Here is a 19,431-nt window from a genome sequence, read left to right on the forward strand (position 1 = left end):
AACAGCAGCCTAACTAACAAATGTATCTCTTTCATCCCATCTCAGGGGATCTATGTCAAGCCTGGAATCTTGCAACAGTGGCTTTTCCCAGCTCAGCGGAGCCACGACATCTTCCAGCCAGTCCCAGAGCAGCTCCCACCTTTCTAGATAGCAGGGTCAAGGCTACGCTGACATGGAAACGTTGCTCTGGGCTTCTTGGCTGCCCCTAGAGCTGCTCTGTGCACCAGACCAAAGAGCCTGCAGGGGCTGAGCCTTGAGGCAGCCGCTCGCGTGACCACAGGTAGCAGCCATTTGGACACAGAGCCTTCTGCGAAATGTTTTCAACAAAGAACTTAGAATTCAAATGGCAGATTTAGAATTTTTATACGGCGCCTACTTATTAGTTATTTTTCAAAAATCATGGTTTTGGATGAATATCAGTTTGCATGAATCTATGTATTACTAAAGTTTGAAGGGCTCTTTCCAATCAGTCCTTTTCCTACACATGGTAGAGGAGACTAATGTTGCCTTATCTGTTATCTGTAGGACTAGATTATTCATGTGTAGCAAAACTAATCTAGTTTTCTGGGTGCCCAGGGTACCAGTTACACATCAGGAAGTAAAGTGGGCATTTCAGCAGCAGGGACTTAAAGCAAACTGTAAATACCTTAATACAGATATAGCATGTTTCAAAAATCAATTCCAGGTCAAACATAAAACCTCTTCTGATCCAACTGGATGCTATTAGGAAATTTGTTTTTAACCCACTGAGACACAAAAATATAAACTGTTTTCTAGAAAATATAGACAGAGAACCTGCCTCCAGTAAGCAGAATCTTTCTTAAAGATGGACTATTTTTCCTTTCTCCTCAGGTTTACAAGCAATAATGAGTAGATCTGACCCATCTTATTCAAGTGGATGGGAACTGATTCAAATTATAAAGGGCTAAGAAAAGCAATATTTTATTTCCTGAAGGCACAAAGTTTTATGGCAGTATTATAGAATTTGTTTCTTTAAAACATGAGCTAACTTGAAGAGAAATCTTTAAAAAAAAAAAAAAAAGCATGTGTGTATTTAAGCACTTACTGAAACGTATTTATTCAAATACTAGCTTATTTTAAATTAATTTTTAACTTATTTATAATTTGAAAAATATGACTATTTATTAAACCCAATTACCTTTTTTAAAGGGATGAACTTTTGTTTTAGAAAGGAATAACTGATTGTCTTCAATCCCAAGAACATTTCTGTTTCAGTTCTAATCTTTGTGATTGCTGGATGTTCTTAAGTAAAGGGCTGTATCATACATGGCACAGGGGATAAGGGCTGTGTGTCATGTTTTCATGCAAGGTAAGGCAGGGACAGTTCCTTGTTGGAACAGCTTTTTGGACTCTAAAGGGATGCTTCCTAGAGTTAAGAAGCGAGAAATTCATTCGGGAGTTGTAAGAAGGTAGTGCATCTTGAAGACGCACCACAGGTATCATGTTTGTCCATAATCTCCACTGATTACATCAGAGAATAGATGTGTAGCAAAGGTGCTAGTGATCCATTTATCACTTTACATAGCAAAAGTTGTATGTATTTTTGTCCAGGTGACAACAAAACGAGAAAAATGGATGTCAAATATAGTGCTCTTAGGCACTATTTGCAATTAGCAGATGTGCAAGACTTGTGATATGGACAGTTGTCTGCCTCAGGATCTGGCTGTGCTTTGTGAAGACCTCATCTCCACCAGCTGGAGGTTAACTCTACACAAATCGGCCAACAGAAGGGATCATGAGGGCATTGCCCCACGTGGCTGTTCAAGCTATCTCAGCTGAATGACTGGTGTGACCTCATGGCTAACCCAGTCTAAAAGGAATGAGTTTCCAGTCCCTTCTGTTAGAGCTGCGGAACAGTACAAATGGCTCGGTGTTGAAGGGCCCCATGGGGAAACAGCAGAGGTGATGGTGGAATTGTAGTTACTTCATCCAGCACAGCAATTCATGTATCCATGGCCATACTTCTCAGTAATTTTCTCGCTCTCACCAAGTCTTACTAAGGGTGATAGAATTCGTGCAGCTAAGGAGAACATACATGTGAAGTAGTTCTTTCTAACCCTGTTTTTCTTAGTTATTTTGAAGCACTGAGCATTGACAAAGGAAAAAAGTGCCCCAATAATTGCAGCAACAGGAGATGAAGAATGTCGTTTATATAGTTGTTTCTGTGTTGTTTTTTTAAGAAACAGAGGCAAGAAAGTTAATCTCCCAGCTTGCATCTTTCACTGGGAAAGCTGAACAGTTAACTTAGTTATACGGACCCCCAGGAAAGGGTTTCCTTTTGGGGAGGGCGGGGGAGGAATTCCCCAGTAGTCCTTTAGTCTTTACCATCTCTCTCAGATGAATGAAACTTCTGTCTCCACTATTTCAGTATAATTGGAGTCTTGACACAAGGAAAAGGAAAACTATTACCTTTGCCATGAAAAAGCAAGAGTTGCTCTGAAATTAATTGTGCATATTATGCCTTTAGCCATAATTAGCTCTATTGCTAGAAATGCACAGTTTGAAACTGATTTCCAACACCTCAACAGCAAAACCAGGCCCCCCTCTGTGCTCTGTTTCAGGATTTCAGTTGTGGCTTGCTGCTTAGTTTGAGTATTTCATGGTGGTAATTTTCCTGTTTTTTGCTTTGCCCTCAGTTTACTCTGGTTAAGTACCTTTTCCATTTCATTGGATTTTTTTTTTCTTTTTTAATTTAAAAATGTGGCATGTGCCACATTCTTCCCACCAGCAAAAGTTTTGGGTGTTTAACTCTGTCAGTGAAGTATCTGGAACTTGTTACACTCTCCCATGTTTCTGAATTAACCAGGGAAAAACAGCAGTGAAGGGCTTCGTTCTGTGGAGAGCTCCATCTTGGTGACTCCTGGGATATCACGGAATCGTAGAATGGTTGAGGTTGGAAATAGGCTGACAATAGTGGGCTTTTCCCTCTTGTTCTTTGGGGCTACAAACAGCTTTCCTTTCTGTACCTAGCTGTGCTGATGAATGATAAATACCACTCCTCTGTTCCACAAGACACTGCTGCTCAAATCTATTTGCGGAGCAATTCATGTGATCTCTCCCGAGTCAATTTTAGGCAAAATTGCTTAGACTAATTTATCTACCAATTTAAATTACTTAATATGGATTTTTTCCCTATTTTTTTTTTCTGAATGCTAACATACCTAACAGGAGAAAAGGGATAACAGCCTGGATGTTATGGCTGATGCTGCACTGTGCTTTTTAAACCTGGCTTTGTGAACTGCAGATGCAAGAAAAGAAGAATTCTTTTAAAGCACTTCCCCTCTCCCTGCAAAACTATATTAGCATGCTTTAGAAAATAAGACACATATTATTTTCTTTGTGAGCTGAGAGTAAGACTGGAAGTAGTTCTGGATTCTGTTGATTCTGTTTACAATGATTCCCTGTAAATCCCGTAAGCCAGCACCTTCAAGAACAAGACTCCAGCTTTGGGTGCTGAGATAGCAATGCAACAAGGCCCCCCCTGCTTCTTAGAAGTATCCCAGCATCTGTTATTTCAGATAAGGTCAGTGAGCTCTGGCTATGTTCAGGGACTAGCTGGGTACTTAAAAATTAGCTACTCAGTAAATTAGGGCTTTTCCCTGTTTCAGATATTCCATATGTAAAACTTAATACCTACCTCAAAGAGCTGTTGCCATGTTTAATGTTTCTTAGGCGATATGAGATCTTAAGAGAAAAGACACTATGTTGTAGGTACAAAGTGTTATGCCGTTGTTTACAATTAAATATGGCCATATTTGAAACCTTTATTCTTAGCAATTTCTATGGGTATGCCCCACCTCACCATTTGCTAGCTTCTGTAACAGTAGGACTGGGAAAGATCAACACAGAGCACTTCAAAAATGGGATATGCATTGAAAAGGGATGCCAGACTAGGCCTCTGTCATTCAGGGCAAAGCTGGGAATGCTGTAACTGAGTAATTTTGGCTAAACATTTCAGTGTTTTTTCAGGTTTGAAAAGGGCTTTTTTTTAAATGGTTTTTAGAATAGCTTAGCCTTGTGTAAGGACTGAGGGAGACTCTAGTTCAGAAAGATGCAAAACGAGCACTGCTGGCTGCTTTACCACTCTCCGTGTGCCAAGGGTGAAGTTGAAAAACTGCGCTCTGAAGCACTCTTGCACTGTCAGCAGGGAGGCACTTAAAAATACGCGTCCTTGTTTCAGGCTTCTGGTGTAATTGCTGTTGTGGGGGAAGAGCAATGCTGGTTGCAGTAGCATTACATGAGAAAACTCTAAGCTACTGCGGTCACTTTGGCTGCACAGACGCATTCGCTGCATAGTTTCGGACACTGCCTTGCTCATTTCAGGCCTTGGCCAGTTTGGTTGTGTCAATCCTTTGGGTAACAGTCTTAAAAAAAATCTTTTAGTAAGAATTTATAAACTCTGTTTTAATTAAATAGCTGAAATACTGTGGAGTTTTGCATTCTTTGCTCAGCGCTGCATAATAAATGGTACAACCCTCTAGTTCTGGCTTTGAGCGTTAAGAGAGGGTCTGAATTATTTTTGAAGACTTGCTTGGCTTATTTATCGAAAGATCTTGATGCCATAACCCAGTCATTTTAGATCTGTAACATTTGTTGCAATTCTCAGTGGGAAGTGAGGCTAACTGTCTACTCAACTCAGGTGTTAAGCTGTTATGTATTGACACAGGAGCTAACTCCAGCCATACTAGAGCCAGAGAAATCCCTTTCAAAATGCATTTCACTAGCTCATGCTTCTTTAGTATTCAAAATGTTTATACTGTGAGCTAAAAACAGAGCTGTTAGACTCTAAGGACTAAAATTGACAGGCATTTGTAAAAGATTCCTGCATGCTATTAGCTTTAATATTCTCCCAGTGCATGTTTGTGATGACTCCTATTCCTAATTAATTCTTTTGGAAGGCTAAATTGGTATCATGTGACATGCATTGGCTTTTATGACATTAACATCCACTCCCAAGCTATCAGTACATATAAATTAAATGGGCATTAAATTTTTAGCAAGCACTGTATTTCTCTACTTTGCAGCTGTCTTTATATATCAAGGTCCTGATTTTTCTCAGCCAAAAAAAACCACCTTCTTTAAGAGCACACTAGCAAAATGCAAAGTGCTTTGTAATGTGTTACTTGACAACAAATCTGATGCTAAAAATGTAATTAGTTACAGTATTTGTAGGTTCTTGTAGGAGCTGTACATTTCTGTATGTTGGAAATAAAAAAGCATCTCTAAAGAACACATCCAATTGTTTGATGCAACTGAATTGTTCAAATTTGTGGTGAATTTTGAAAAGCTAAAGCATTTGTGCTGGTCTATTTAAGTACCCATGGAAACTGAGGTAAGTCTTGTTTGTATCCAGTTATTTCTACTCCTGAAAAACAAGGAGGACTTTAATTGTTATTTTCTTGTAGAACCAGCATTCTTTGTTTATTTTTACACCACCAAGTAGGCTGGTACACATCATGCTGCAACACAACTCGTTATTTAAAATGAAAGGGAATGGTGGATTCAAATGGCCAACTAGGCTCAACTGGGAAAGGATTATTTCATCCTGCCCAACTTAATATTTATTAAGAATTCAATTTTCAGGCAGTTAAGACTAACTGAGTTTATTCAAGTTTCAAATAGTCTTCTGTAAATAATAGAAAAATAGAATCTTCAGTGTACAGGTTGATTTGACGCCATCTACAGCACAAAAATTACATATCCTTTGCTTGAAGAGATAAAAATAGTGCATACAACATTTTAATATTCAGGCTCAGACAGGCTTTAAAAAACTAATTTGCAGTGCTAAAGTAGCATATTAAAGGCTAATTTTCTTCACAAGGAAGCAAACTTAAATAGGTATTTTTGCTAGAATACATCCTTGCACAATACATTCAAAATGGCTGATTCCCAGCTGAGATGTTCTGTATCTTGGGTTGCTTGAAATACATACTGAACATGGTGCCAGCTTGCCGATGGCAGCCATCCTCTCTGAGGAGGTAGGGGCAGTTTTTACAGCGGCTGTTGCTCACTGCTGTGAAGACTGTGCCATTCGCTGAGGACAGCCTGGTGGTGGTAAAGCACGTGGTGATCGGACTGGGATGGGGCCGAATCCAGGCCCACTGTTAGGCTGTGTTGTGCTGGCCACACAGGGCTGCTGCGCTTTCCCATTCTCCAGATGGGGACAACATGGGTTCTGGTCCCTCAGCAGCAGGTCACACAGCTGAGCGGAGCACCCAGGCTTCCAGAAGGAGTAAGAGAATACAAGAATTAATTCTTTGAGGTGGCATATGGCTTTTCATTTTGCTGTAAGAACCCAACAAAGATGCAGGGCTTGTGAAACACCTGTTTGTTAGACTAACTCTAGGACTAGGAATGCAGTAAGAAAACACTCTTGCCCTGCAGTCAACACAGGCTGGGTGAAGAAAGTGAGGTGCAAGAAAGCCACAATGCTGTGTGTCAGCCTTTGAGCCTACTGCTGTGGCCAGAATGAGGTATGTTGTGGCTTCATTGTGGGCTGCACCTGTTTCAACATTTTTAAACTATTTTATTAGTTCATTTTGATGACAATCTTAGCTTATCGGGGAAAGGCAGCCAGTTGTAGACTGCAAAATCCTTAAACCAGCTTCCTTAAATCTTGTTTATGCTAGGGTGACATGCAGGTTTTTTTGTCCACATCTTTAAAAATACTTATCCATTTTTCAGGTGAGAAGGGATCTTTCTGAAGTACTTATGGCTTACATTTATCACCTGTCTTCCTCAAATATTGCAGGGAACCAGCCCATGTTCTTTCCTGCTGCAGCTGTGGACCTCTCATCCACATGTGTGATGGGTAACACCAGGCCCTGTGTGTGTGGAAGCTGGCTGCATGGCACTGCACCCTTGATGGCCCAACCAGAGCAGCTGAGGAGGGGAGGGAAGCTAACCACATTCAGAGTGGGGCAGGGCAAGAAGCAAGGAAGTGGCCTGGACTAATACCTTGCTGCTGCTCTTGTGTTTGTCTGCAGTTTTGCACTCTAGGTCTAAGTAGCCCCCACAGGCAATACACAGGGCAGAGTAAATACCTTATGTTTCTTTCCAGCCATGACCTTAAAGGAGTGCTTGACTTTGGTCCTGAGCATCTTCTGTCTCACAGGCAGAGGTATGACTGGCTTCTCCGTTCATCTCCCTCAGGGGGTGGTAGAGGTAGTCCCCACTTTCATGCTGCCTCTCTGACCTCGCTTTGAGAAAAAGGCCTATGTTTCCCAGAGCACTAATTGCAAGAAGCAGAGCCAAGATGGCAGTTATGGCAATCCAGGTTCTTCTATCAAACAAACAAACAAAAACTATGTAAGTAACATCCCTCTATCCGCATTCAGATGTTCCCCATGTGCAAACAATTTCTCAAGGTTTGTACTTCTCTGTCATCATGAGCTCGTGGTTCTGCTCTCAGGCACATGAGAACATGCTTTGAAAGGGTTCTGTTTGTTTGAAATGGATGTTTTTAGCTTTCCACTTCCATAGCGAGGGAACAACTGTGCCTGCAGAGAGACTGCAGCTTCGCCACTTCTGCAGAAGCCGTGCTCTGGAGTTGTTCTAGGGTGCAAGATTCCTGTTACTTTCCTCAAGCACCCTGTCCCTTGCTGGATGTACAGTGCATCAGTTGAAGAGGAAAGGTAGCTCTTGTTTAAGTGCAACAACTGTTGAGTGCTAGGCTCAGTGTGTGAACTCAGTCACTGATGGTGGCTCCAGCTGAGCACTTTTCTTACAATTAGGCTTTTACCACTTTGCCTTCCCTATCGTCCCCCTTCCCATCATATAATGAAATCAGAACACACATGCTGTGGTGTGAACAAGTGAGGACAGGTTGTGTGTGTGTGTGTGAGATACCAGTCAGATATGACCAGTATTACACACTTACTCTGACAGAGAGAATTTCTCTTTGCTCCGGGAAGCCAGACATCGCCCAGCTGGAAAACAAGAGGGAAGAAAAAGGTGGGGGAGGTAAAATTTCACTGAAACAGAACAATGTTAGGTAAAGTGACAGCAACCCAAAGCTGATAACTAAACAAACAAAACATGATGCAGTAAAGCTGCTCTTCCACCTATCTTTAAAAACAAAACAAATGAAAAAAACAGCCAAAGTAATCAGCGGTACCTTTGTTTAACTGGTCCTGTATTGCCAGTTCATAGGTGATGTTACAGCTGCCTGTCTCTCGGTCACAGGGACACATGTGTTCACATGCACATAGCTTCTGGCAGTTTGGCCCATACCAGCCCATGGGGCATGCTAGGGAATTGATTAAAAACAAAAGTCAATCATTTCCAAAGCTCCATGTACTTTGAATCTATCTAATCCATCATTCTGGACCTTCCCCGGTCCCCAACTCAACCATGCCTATTTTATCAGCTGCATCAGCCAAGTGTCAGGAAAGACAGGCACACTCAGAGCTTTAGGAGAGGCTCAAACCTCATGTAGATCTGAGGTATTCAGATTGCTTCTATCACTACAGCAGTGTCTGGCCTTGTTGCATCCAGTGCATTTATCTCCCTGCCACATCTGAGCTATGGTGTTGCTGTTTGGCTCAGGCAAAGGGTGGGGGGCATCTGTGCATCAGCTGATTCCTAGAGGGAAACAGGTGCTCAGATTTGGGTAAGAGCACCCAGAGGACTTCTCAGGAGTGCTGAGCCATCAGCTTTCCATTCCCCAAGCCCCAGGTTCACTGCAGCCTGACAAAGGCGTTCTGCCTCCCCACACAGCTTTCTCCTTCAGCCCTGAAAACACCAGACTAAGTTATCTGTTGTCATTTCACCTGCTTCAAGGAGAAGGTTTTGTAACATCAGGGATTAGACTAGCTGAGTGTTCCTAGGCTGAGGACAAAGCATTGCTAAATTAACCATACACGCACAGAATTTACACCCACGCTGTAATTAACTCATGCTATCACCAGAGCAAGCTGTTCAGTCAGATTCACAGGAGCCTGAAGTACTTCAAAAAAGCTGGAGTGGCTACACAGATGAAAACATTACTGGCTCTATTACTTCTAGCACTTGTAAAGCTGTGGAGTTCAAAGAGCACAAGCCAAAATGGCCCTCTGGAGCCTTTTAGTCACTGACTTAGACCACCTTAAGCCTGGGCTATAGGTGGGGACTGGAGTGACACTGTCGAATTCAAGGTATTCAAGCGTTCATGTTCTTTGGTTCACAAGCTTTGGGAAAGCAGCTCAGCTCTTTTGGGCAGAGACTAAAGAGAGGTCTAAAATTTTCCAATAATGAAGAAAAATTCTCCTTTCTGCTGCCTCTTTTTTTTTTTTTTTAAAGCTGATTTGGGTAGGACAGGCAAGTCCTTAGGAGGTGAGAATCAGCAGGTTATGCTACAGCTGCAAAGTCCAGGCCTGAGCCTGTTAGGCAGACCTCGCGCTTCCTTTGTCTAAGTGAGGTGGCTCAAACATGACACAAAAGCCTCTCCTTGGCCCAGACTTATTCGGAGCTGCCCTTACCTTGCTCGCAGCTGGTTCCGTAGTACCCAGCCGGGCAGGAGCAGGTGCCATGCACGGGGTCGCACAGGCCGCCGTTCTGGCACAGGCATTTTTGGGTGCAAGCATCCCCGTAGAAACCACTAGCACAAGCTGCAAGAGACAAGCACAGATCTCATCAGGGCCCTGGTACAGCTGCTGTGTACAAACACCAGCAGTCTTGCCCCACGCTGGCACCCACTGAGTATTTGCTGCCACAGGGTGTTGAGTTGCTGCTTAGCGAAAAGAAGCCGCCTGTGCCTTGAATGAGGAGCAACATGTCTCACCTGGGGACCATGATTCCATATGGCAGAAAAAGGGCAATCTGCAAAGGGCTTAAATTAAAGTGCTTAGCACCAAGACAACTGAGAGACTCTCAGGGTGCAATTAAACTCCCTCTGAGAAAAAGGACAGCACCCTGTGCAGCCTTTTCCTTCACTGCTCCCTCACGGGAGGTTAGAGGCACTTTCCCACCGCTGCCGGCAGCTAGCCCATAGAAAGTGGTTCAGACTATCCCCTTGGCAGCTATGAAGAATCAGAGTAGAGCAGAAGTCAGCATTACCTTCACTGCAGTTGCTGCCAGTCCAGCCAGCGTCACACAGGCATCCAGCTGTGCAAATACACACAAACAGATATTAACAGGAGAGAAAGGCTTAGAGACAGCAAGAACTTAAAATTAGGAGCTTCCTGGGGTGCCCTCTTCACTTGAGATCAGGCTGCTTCTGCCAGGGAACCCACAGAAGAGGAATCCTGAACTCACAAACAGGTTGGATGCAAATACCCACCCACTACAGCAGCAAAACACACCAGTTTCTGTGACACTTCCTGCTGACTGGAGGCCAAGACATTAATTCTGAATCAACTATTAGCACCACCTGCATCCCACCCAGCTCTACCCAGTCATGTCACTGGTGCAAACTTGGTTGTGAGCTGAATCAGGGAGGTAGCAAAGAAACACAAAAACAAGATTGAGCAGGGACACGAAGAGCAGAAGCTGGGGACAGTATACCATAGCAGCCCCTAGATGCAAGGCAAGTTTACAGAACAGCAATCACACACTTGTAAAAATCACGATGCAGTGAAGCAGGACAGCTGAATACAGAGGAGAAGGAGCTCTAAGGGCAGGGGGCAGAACTCAGCTGCTATATTTGTCACACAGCGTAACACATCATTGCCCTTCTTATCAGCAGATTTACAAAGAAAACCAGGCGCATGACCCCGGGGGGCAGAAAGGGAAACTGAGACAAAGTTTGAGGTGAAGTCCTGTTACAGGTCTAGATTCCAGATCTGAGCCCCAACCTAGCACTGCTGCCGTCTCCTAAAGGCACCATGTTTTGATAATCTCTACTGCTGCCTCAGAGGGGAGAGGAAAGGGGGGGGCACAGCTCCATACACCCAGAAGGCAAGGCCAGGACGGAGGCAAACAGCCCCACCTGGCCTGCAGAGTCAGGCCCTGGGCTGGCTGGAGCATCAGCACCTGTGGCTCTAAAGGGCTGGACTCCCCAGCAAATGCTGCTCCCTGCAGTGAAGGAAGCAGCTACTGCTGGAGCTAATTCCTGTGAAAGAGAAGCAGCAGCTACAATCCTTCAAACCAGGGTGGGAAAGGACTTCTTGGACACAAGTTGCTGCTTCTGTGCATTGAGATACACCAATAAGGCCCCCACCATGATGCCCCAGCGAGCAGGCTGGGGGTGGCAGGTGATGCTCATACTGTAACAACATGCTTGACTGCTCTGATAAGGTAAGCGATATACTCCCACATATATACCCGCCCAGTTCATGCTTCTCTTAGTGCTATGCACAAGAGTCTCCTTTGCAGGGGCCTCCTCTGTACGCCAAAGTGACTTACAGTCAGTGCAGGTGCCATGCAGGCTGCAGTTGGAAGGGCCGCAGTCCAAGACGTCACAGGCAGGGCCGTGCCAGAAGTCCCCAGTACAGCTGCACCTCCCTTGCACGCAGTCCCCGTGACTGCTGCAGTCCGCAGGCTCGCAGGCTGGCTCGTGAATACACATAACTGTCGAGATGCTCCGAGGGCAACGCCACATGCTGTCAAAGGGGCTGGGGACACAAGATGGGCACCATAAGGTGTGCTAGTGCTCTGCTGCTCCCAGTCCTACGTGAAACCAGTTAACATAATCCACAAACTTTCACCCAAATTCAAGTTGGCAAATAAGAAAATTAGAACATTGACTCAAATCTAGTTTTATGTTTATATTTTTCCATCCTTAACAAAGTGTTGAGTCCTATTAGATAGGAGTCATTTCAGACACAAAATTACAGAAAGCAACATGAAAGCGAAGTCCCTGTTAAAGCAGGGCCTGCTACTGTCCTCCCCTAACTGTGGCATTTAACACACCTTCACTCAACTACCCTTTGCTTTGATGTAAGCAACTTCATTAAGCTTATAGTAACATTTGGCTGATTGCAACTGAATTTTAAATCACTCTTTGTTTACTGTCAGAAACAACTAAACCTAAATTTAAAGTAAAGTATTCTTTAGCTATCTTGACAGTGGCATGAGTGAGTAAAGGATAGCTGGGCTAGCCAGGGCTGGGTCTGCAAGTCAGTGTTTCTCTTCCGTGACAGGTCTCAGCCAATTCCTGCAAATGTGCAACTGAATCGCCCAGTCTAAGAGCTGCTTTGATACCTGATTCCCACATCAGGCCACTCAGTCATGCCAGACAGCTTTGCTGCATGTCTGAAAACAGCTAAACTTAATACCAGAGTCCTAAGTGAAAAAATAGAGAGTCACTAAATCACTGTGAAGTTTAGAGCCACTCTCTCTGACAACCAGTCCCTTGCTTGTACGCTGCATACTCCTAGCAATGATGACCCATTCCCCCGGGGAGCAGAGGAGCAGGACTGAGCTCTGCATGCTAACGGGAGTTGCACAGTTGCTTGTGCAGCCCTGGACATGTGCAGCCAGCACCTGCTGGCACCTACCAGTGCTCTGATGGGTAGCTTGCAAGGGTCCCATTTAAGACCAGCGTTGCAGAGCCTCCACCATCCAGGTTGATAGCATTGATGATTCCTTGCTGCCTCAAAAAGTCAGCCATTTCCCAGAGGTTAAGCCTGCAAAAGCAAACAGTTTTTGATTGTACAGACTTGCATTCATGCTTTTCGACTTCAATGAAACTGCTGTATTAGAAGCTCCTCAATGGAAGGGGAGAAGTTTTCCCATCCCAGGCAGGCCAACCCACGCTCTGGAGGACTCTCTGGAGGCTGCCTAGGCTTTTCTGACTCTGCCCTTCTAGCACCACAAACTGTTAAGCAGTACCTTCAATTTATCCTTTACGTTCTAAGGCAGAGACCCCCTGAGCTCATTCTGAGCAGCAGAGTCCCTCCAATTCCAGTGACAGAATTTAAAGACTGGTCTTGTATCTCCAAGGCCTTACCTCAACTCTGGCCTTACCCTCTGGATTCTGTCTGTCCATCCACATGAACCAACACCAGCTGCCCCTCGCTGTCATGTCCGACCGCAGTCCTGGCTGATACCACATTGATGAACTTGTCAAAGGTTCCTATGTATGAGAGGGAATAATTCACATGCTAGCTGGGTGACAGAACTGGCTGATTAGACACATCTGCCTGTAAAACAGCTCCCAGCAAGAGGCTCAGCTAAACTGAAGCACAATGAGAACAGAGCCCAGCTTCCTCTTGCCCATCCAAGCCCATCTAGGATTAAGATTTCCAGAAGCACTCTTATTAAGATTTTGGCTGGTACAGGAGAAAGGAAGAGGATTCAGAAGCCTTCAGCTCTTAAACCCTTGCAAGAGGTATCTATCTGCTTTGAGCTTCCCTGGGCAAGCACTAACACCAGTCATGCTAAGACTTTTTACAGCCGTTAGGAAATTTTGTTCAATGATGCTGAACAGGCAAGTGCTGCCTGGTCTTGCAGGTAACCCACTGTTTGTACTGCACTTGCACTGACTCAGGGTAATGAAGTAGCACAGAAGAAATCTGGACCTGTTAAGCGAGCAGCAAGCACCGCAACTAGACAACATAGTTTCTAAAGCTCCCCCCGCCTACCAACAGCCTCACCACAAGGAGAATCTATACCCAGGCTGAAGCTGGGCTTTGCAATATTTACCTGTGGTTTGTGTTTCATCACACTCAGCCATTCGACTCTGATTGATGTACACTTCCCTATCTCTCAAGAGCCAAACTACCCCGCTCACAAGCTGCACAAAAGGATTCACTTGATCCAAGACATCTTCCTCAGACAGGTAACTAGAGAAAGACAGAGTAGGAGGGATTACCCACAGCCACAGCAATGTCATGTTAAAGCCTCTTCTGCTGCCAACAGACTCTAGAAGTGGGGAGAAGGAGAAAAGACAGCTGAATGAATGCTAGCGACATCCAAAAATATAGGCCAAGTAGTGCAGAACATCTCTTCAGCAGCCAAACTGGACGCTGCTCCCAGCAAGTCTATACAAAACCACCGTTAAATGACTGTCCCAGACCACTGTGCATGAAACAGCTCCTGCCAGTGATGCTGCCAGTGGACCTGAGCCAGGATACTAAGGGCAGAAAGCATTTGGCAAAACATGAGGGCAGAGCCATTGCCAAATGCACAGGGACCTGTGGAAGCAGCTTTAACATCTTGCTGTTAGTTGGCTTCAATTCTTCAAAACAGTGACACCAAACAGCTTTTGAAAGGGTTTTCAGTAACAGCATCCAGATGCCCCACAGCTTCACTGAGGGGAAGACAATGCCAGATGCCGTTCCCCTGTCCGGGAAAGAATTATCCTCTACTCTTCCCTCTTTTACTGTTAGACTGCTAGACAGTAGGGAAGGATTGCTGAGCTACCATCTCCATGATGAGGGTCATATGTCACTGTGGGATGTTTCTCTAAGAATATTCTTATCTCAGGAATCAGGGTGCTGAGCAACATCTGCCTCATTATAACCAGATGCTAAGTAACGTTTGCAACAGACAGAAGAGGACAGCAGCAAAGGTTGGGGCTGAACAGCTGTGCTTCCACTGTGAGCTCTGCAAATGGGTTTTTTTGTTTAAAACCTGTTGCTCTACATGCACCGCATATCTTGTGGGGTTGGAAGCTCAACTTTTAGTTTTTTAATATACGTGAGTGCAGCTGAATAAATCACACCATTTCGTACAAAAGCATAATTGAAAATACATGAATGGAAAAACACGCAAAAAGAAATCCCTGCAACCATCAGACGTGAACACAAAGACAAAATGAACACAGCTGAAAATTGATTAAATGGCACAACAGTTCGGGTATGGACTAACTGACTGTCAGCTTTTAAATTTTCAACTATTTATCCCCAATCTAGGTGGCAGAGGCAGCGTCTTTCCTAAGCTTCGGGTAACAATGCGCCCTAGTACCCTGCTGTGCTCATCATTACATAGAGAGAAAGACTCAAGAGTGCACTGCTTTCTCAGCTGTCCTGGCAATCTGTTATCTACATCAAAACTATTTTTGTTGTCATGTTTAAGAAGCCACAACGACCTGGAGCCGACAACAACCCACACAGGCAATGTCGTGACTCCCTTTAACAGGGAAAATCCTGCAAAATCAGGAGGGAGTTGGGGAAGAGCTGGGATTAAAGGCTCAGCAGTGACCTTGGGCTTGCTGTTGGTCCCTGATGCAGAAGCCTCCTCACTAAGGTGGAAATGTCACCAACTCTGCCAGTAGTAGTCCCTCTACCAAGTAAGTTAGACCAGTGGTGCTCAGGGCTGTCAGGGGACAGCTGCCTGCTAAAGCCTCGTTTGGCTCTACAGAGATGTTTCTCTGTCCTCTGCTGAGGTCTGAAGGTAGGTGGGACCAGACTAAGAGAAGCAGGAGGAATGCAGCTAATGGGAGCAGCCAACAGCCACAGCAGTTTGTGCAGCTGTTTCCCATCCCTGCTTCTAAATCTGGGAACAACTTATGGGAGCATCAGAGAACTTCTGGGAACCCTTCTAGGAACTTTGGGAAAAGGACAGCTAAAGGAAGCTTTTACTTCTAACAAGCTCTAACAGTCTCTAACGAGCTCTGTCAGCTAATCCTGATCAAAGGGTGCTTTGAGCTTTTGTCTCCAGCTGCCTCCTAATTAAGGAAGTATCAAGCATCCTTTCAGCTGGTGCTAGTGAGAAGCCTATATAACTGCCAGACCCAGAGCACAGCTCCCAGAAGCAGCCAACACATGCTGCAGCTTGTACAGCAGGGAGCCAGAAATCCTGCTGAGGACAGTATGTGTCTGTGTGGTCAGCAGTGGTGGTGACACACCACAGGGTGCAGTCTCCAACACTGATAGAGCAACTATCCCTGGCACACCACAGGCTTTGACTCAGACCAAGCTCCCGAGGGAGGATGCAGTTCTTCAGTCCTCAGGCTGCAGAGATACCTGGTGTGCCTCTCACTAAAGCTAGGGCTAAGAGAAATGGTGTCCTTGTGTGCATTGGTTAAGGAGCTATTTTTCCAGATACGGAGCCAGAGGAAGAGGTCACTGGACCGTACAGTAGCAGTGATGATGAGAGATTGACAGATCTTCTCTGATACCCTCCAGAAACAAGAGCCTGAACTTCAAGCTGTCCAGGAGGAGCAACCAGAATCTCTGTTCACTGGGGTGACAAATGGAGGCACCTGTGCTGATGACTGGAAGATTGTGAGTTCTGGCACCAGAAGAGTAGCTCCTCCTCCACCTGAAGATCTGCACCTAGAGTAGGTTCAGTGCCCTGGTAGCCTGCAAGGGGCTGGAAGCTCTGTCAGAGGAAGCATCTGCACTGGCTGAGCCTGAACCACACAGCAGCACCAGAGGAAGCGGTGAGTGATTGTGGAGACTCCCTGCAGCAAGGGACAGAGGCCCCCGTGTGCTAACCTGTCTAGGCAGGTTTGCTGCTTGCTGGGGGCTCAGATCCAGGATGTTGTAGAGAGACAGCTGAGGCTTTTCCAGCCCTCAGGCTAATACCCCCTGCTGCTTCTCCATGTGAATACCAACAATACTGCCAGGGGAGACCTGGAGCATATCAAGAGTGACTACATGGCTCTGGGGGCAACAGGCAAGGACATGGTGGCCTGGGTGGATTTTTCCTCAAACCTGCTGGTGAGGGGGAAGGGCTTGAGGAGTAGTGGATGGATCCTGGGGGTCAATACCTGGTTGTGCAGCTGGTGTTGACAACAGAAATTTGGCTTTTGCAACCATAGGACCCTTCCTGAAGACTGAGGACTGATGGGGAGAGATGGCATCCACCTGACTAAGCGAGGCAAAAGTAACTTTGAAAACAGGCTGGCCAACGTGGTGAGGGCAGCTCTAAACTTGACAGGGGAGGGGGATGATGGCCCACAGTCAAGCATGGAAGTGGTGGGCTGGGTTGGCAAGCAAAGGCTGCAGGGTGATGTTGACAATAGATGTTAAAATCTGCCTCCTTTCCCCCACCCCCTCCAAAACAAAGTGGGCAGAAGGGGGCTTCCTCAAGCATATGTACCAAATAAAGAAGTGCTGAGAGGGCTTATGGGGGAAGCTCTCACCTTTTTCCTGGGAAATCAGCATGAGTGGGTGCCTATCTGAAGTGCCTGTACAGTAACACACACAGCACAGGTAACAAACAGCATGAATTAAAGGTCTGTGTGCGGTTGCAGGGCTATGACCTAGCAGATCAGAGATGTGGTGGGACAGCTCATACAACTGGGCTGCTGCAACAGACGGGTACAGGCTTTTTGGGAAGGATGGGAGCTGCCCTTTATATGGGGGAGTAGCTGGGAATTCATGGAGCTCTGCCTTGGGACAGATGATGAGCCAGCCGAAACCCTATGGGTTAGGATTAGAGGGCAGACCAATGTAGGCTTGGTTGGTGTCCACTAGAGACCACCTGATCAGGAATTGGTAGATCAGGCCTTCTCCAGACAATTGGAAGAAGCTTCATGTTCACAGACTCTGGTGCTCATGGGGGACTTTAACCACTGATATCTGCTGGAAGGGCAACACAGGGCACAAGCAATTGAGGAGATATCTGGATTTCTACTTTAAAATAACAACAAGAATCACCTTTTTTACTGCAGGGGCGGTCAAACACCAGAACAGGTTGTGCAGAGAGGTCATGGAGCCTCCATCTTTGGAGGTATTCAAAACCCAAATGGACAAGGGCCTGAGCAACCTGCTCTAGTTGGCCCTGCTCTGAGCAGGAAGGGCAGACTAGAGACGTCCAGAGGTCCCTTCCAACCTCAGTGATTCTGTCCTGTAGCCAGAGCAGCTGTTTAGTCCCCTCCCTGCCTCTCTTCTCAGTGGGGCAGGACTGAGACCTCTCCCCCTTCAACCACAATCAAGCATAGCTGCAGCATGGTGGGGGGAAGGAGATCCAGGAGCTTGAGGAGCTCCTTAGAGGAGAGTAAGAGAGGATCAGAGTAACTTATCTAGCTTATTTTCATCCCAGGAAAGAAAGCCAAAGGCCAGAGAAATAGCTCAATGGGTTACAGGTAGGACATCTCTAATTTAAGAGATTAAGCCATGCTAGTGCTCTAACCAGGAGAGGCCAAGGAGGTAGTGCTTCCCGCCTTAGAGATTCCCACTAGTCTTCAGAGAGGGAGAAGAGCACTCCCAAAACACCACCCACGTTCTTACCCGAACACCATGGTGCCATCCTTCCGGATGCCGAATTGAGCATTTTGCAGGCCTCTGGCGTTTCTCACCAGCCTTCCGTCACTCACAACGTTCCCAAGGCACTCCCCCGTTCCCATGTCAAAGTACCCGCCGTTCTGGGCCACCAGACACTTCCCAAGCTTTGCGGTCTCTTCCACGGGGGCTCTGCGGCGAGCGTGGCAGCCTCCTGCGCCACCGGGCTCTAACACAGAGAACGTTCTCAGGGGGTTTCTCACGAAAGTGAAGTGGCCGTAGACCGCTTTGCGGTTCTCGCCCGCAGAGGGGACGTAAGAAACAAACGTTCGCGTAGCAGCCACGGGGGCGCCCGTCCGCGCGTCGCTGGGCCAGGCCTCGTACGTCGCGTTGCCGTGCTTGACGGGCTGGCAGTCTCGGACGTAGCGGTGGTGGTGCCGAGGGCCGTGGCGGGCGGGCAAGTAGGGCAGTAACCAGTCGCCGTTCGAGGAGGCCCTGAAAGGAGAAGATCGGGCGACTCATCTCTAGCGCTCGCTCAGCAACGCGCTCCGCCAGGCGCCGTCCCCGGCCGCGGGGGCTCGGACGCGGCGCCGTCCTCCCCCGCTCCCCGCCGGGCCGCGGCGCCCCGGCCCCTGCCCGGGGAGGGGGGGGGCAGCGGGGGCCGGGCCCGCCGCACTCACCCGGCGCCGCGCGCCGCCTGCAGCCAGCCCAGCGCCGCCAGGGCGGCGGCCACCACCGCCCGCGGAGCCGCCGGCCGCCGCCGCCGCCCGGCCGCGCAGGCCGCCATCTTGGCGGGCGCTCACGTGGCGCGCGGGCGGGGCGCGGCGCAGCGCAGCGCGCCCCCTGCCCCCCGGTGGCGGCCGGGCCGGGCCGGGCCGCTACCCGCCGTTGCGGCCGTTACCCGCGGCAGGCGGGGCGGGGCGGGGGGGGGCTCGCGCCGCGGAGCCGCGTCTCGCCTCAGCTCGCTCTCGCAGGGGAGGCGGGGGCGGCCCCGCGGGCACGGTGCCCGCGCAGGGGCCCTCTGACCACCGGCTCCCGGGGTGCGGGACCGCCGTGCGAAGGGAGGCGACGCTCTCCGCGGGACATCGCTTCCGTGTTGCATTGCTCCGTGCCGAGCCCTGCCTGTCACCGAGGGAAACGCTGCCAGCATGTCATTGCGTTGGGAATAAAACTTCCCGAATGTTGATGCTGTAAATGAAACGGATCTCCATTATCACAATGTAAAGTGTAAAAGCCAAGGGCCAAAAGCTGCCTTTGGAAATCCACAGGGAACAGAAACCTCCTACAAACTAGAATGAAAGAAAACAGTTTGTCTGTGAGAACTTTTGGAGAATCTCATAAGCCAGATATATTGGCTCTTCTCTTTCTGATTCACCAG

The 19,431-nt window shown here is 47.2% G+C and overlaps 2 protein-coding genes across 2 annotated transcripts in view; one reads left to right on the forward strand and one right to left on the reverse strand.

The window, feature by feature from the left end:
• The window catches only part of SEC14L5 (SEC14 like lipid binding 5), a 33,924-nt gene extending 33,532 nt beyond the window's left edge, over positions 1-392 (forward strand). The window contains exon 15 of the mRNA XM_013961667.2: positions 46-392. Coding sequence (XP_013817121.1) covers positions 46-151 — 106 coding nt within the window. The 3' untranslated portion in view covers positions 152-392. The remainder of the gene's footprint in view (positions 1-45) is intronic.
• Positions 393-5,608: 5,216 nt separating this feature from the next.
• On the reverse strand, positions 5,609-18,840 carry NAGPA (N-acetylglucosamine-1-phosphodiester alpha-N-acetylglucosaminidase). Its single transcript, XM_067306399.1, has 12 exons — positions 18,734-18,840; positions 18,063-18,548; positions 13,585-13,724; positions 12,907-13,015; positions 12,438-12,566; positions 11,344-11,552; positions 10,057-10,104; positions 9,480-9,608; positions 8,138-8,269; positions 7,901-7,949; positions 7,065-7,303; positions 5,609-6,241 (listed from the first exon to the last, which is right to left on the reverse strand). Exons 1-11 carry the CDS (start codon positions 18,838-18,840, stop codon positions 7,090-7,092), a joined length of 1,752 nt encoding a protein of 583 aa, XP_067162500.1. The 3' UTR covers positions 5,609-6,241; positions 7,065-7,089.
• Positions 18,841-19,431: the final 591 nt, after the last annotated feature.

The sequence above is a fragment of the Apteryx mantelli genome, chromosome 16 (genome assembly GCF_036417845.1).
Source record: "Apteryx mantelli isolate bAptMan1 chromosome 16, bAptMan1.hap1, whole genome shotgun sequence".
NCBI lineage: Eukaryota > Metazoa > Chordata > Aves > Apterygiformes > Apterygidae > Apteryx > Apteryx mantelli.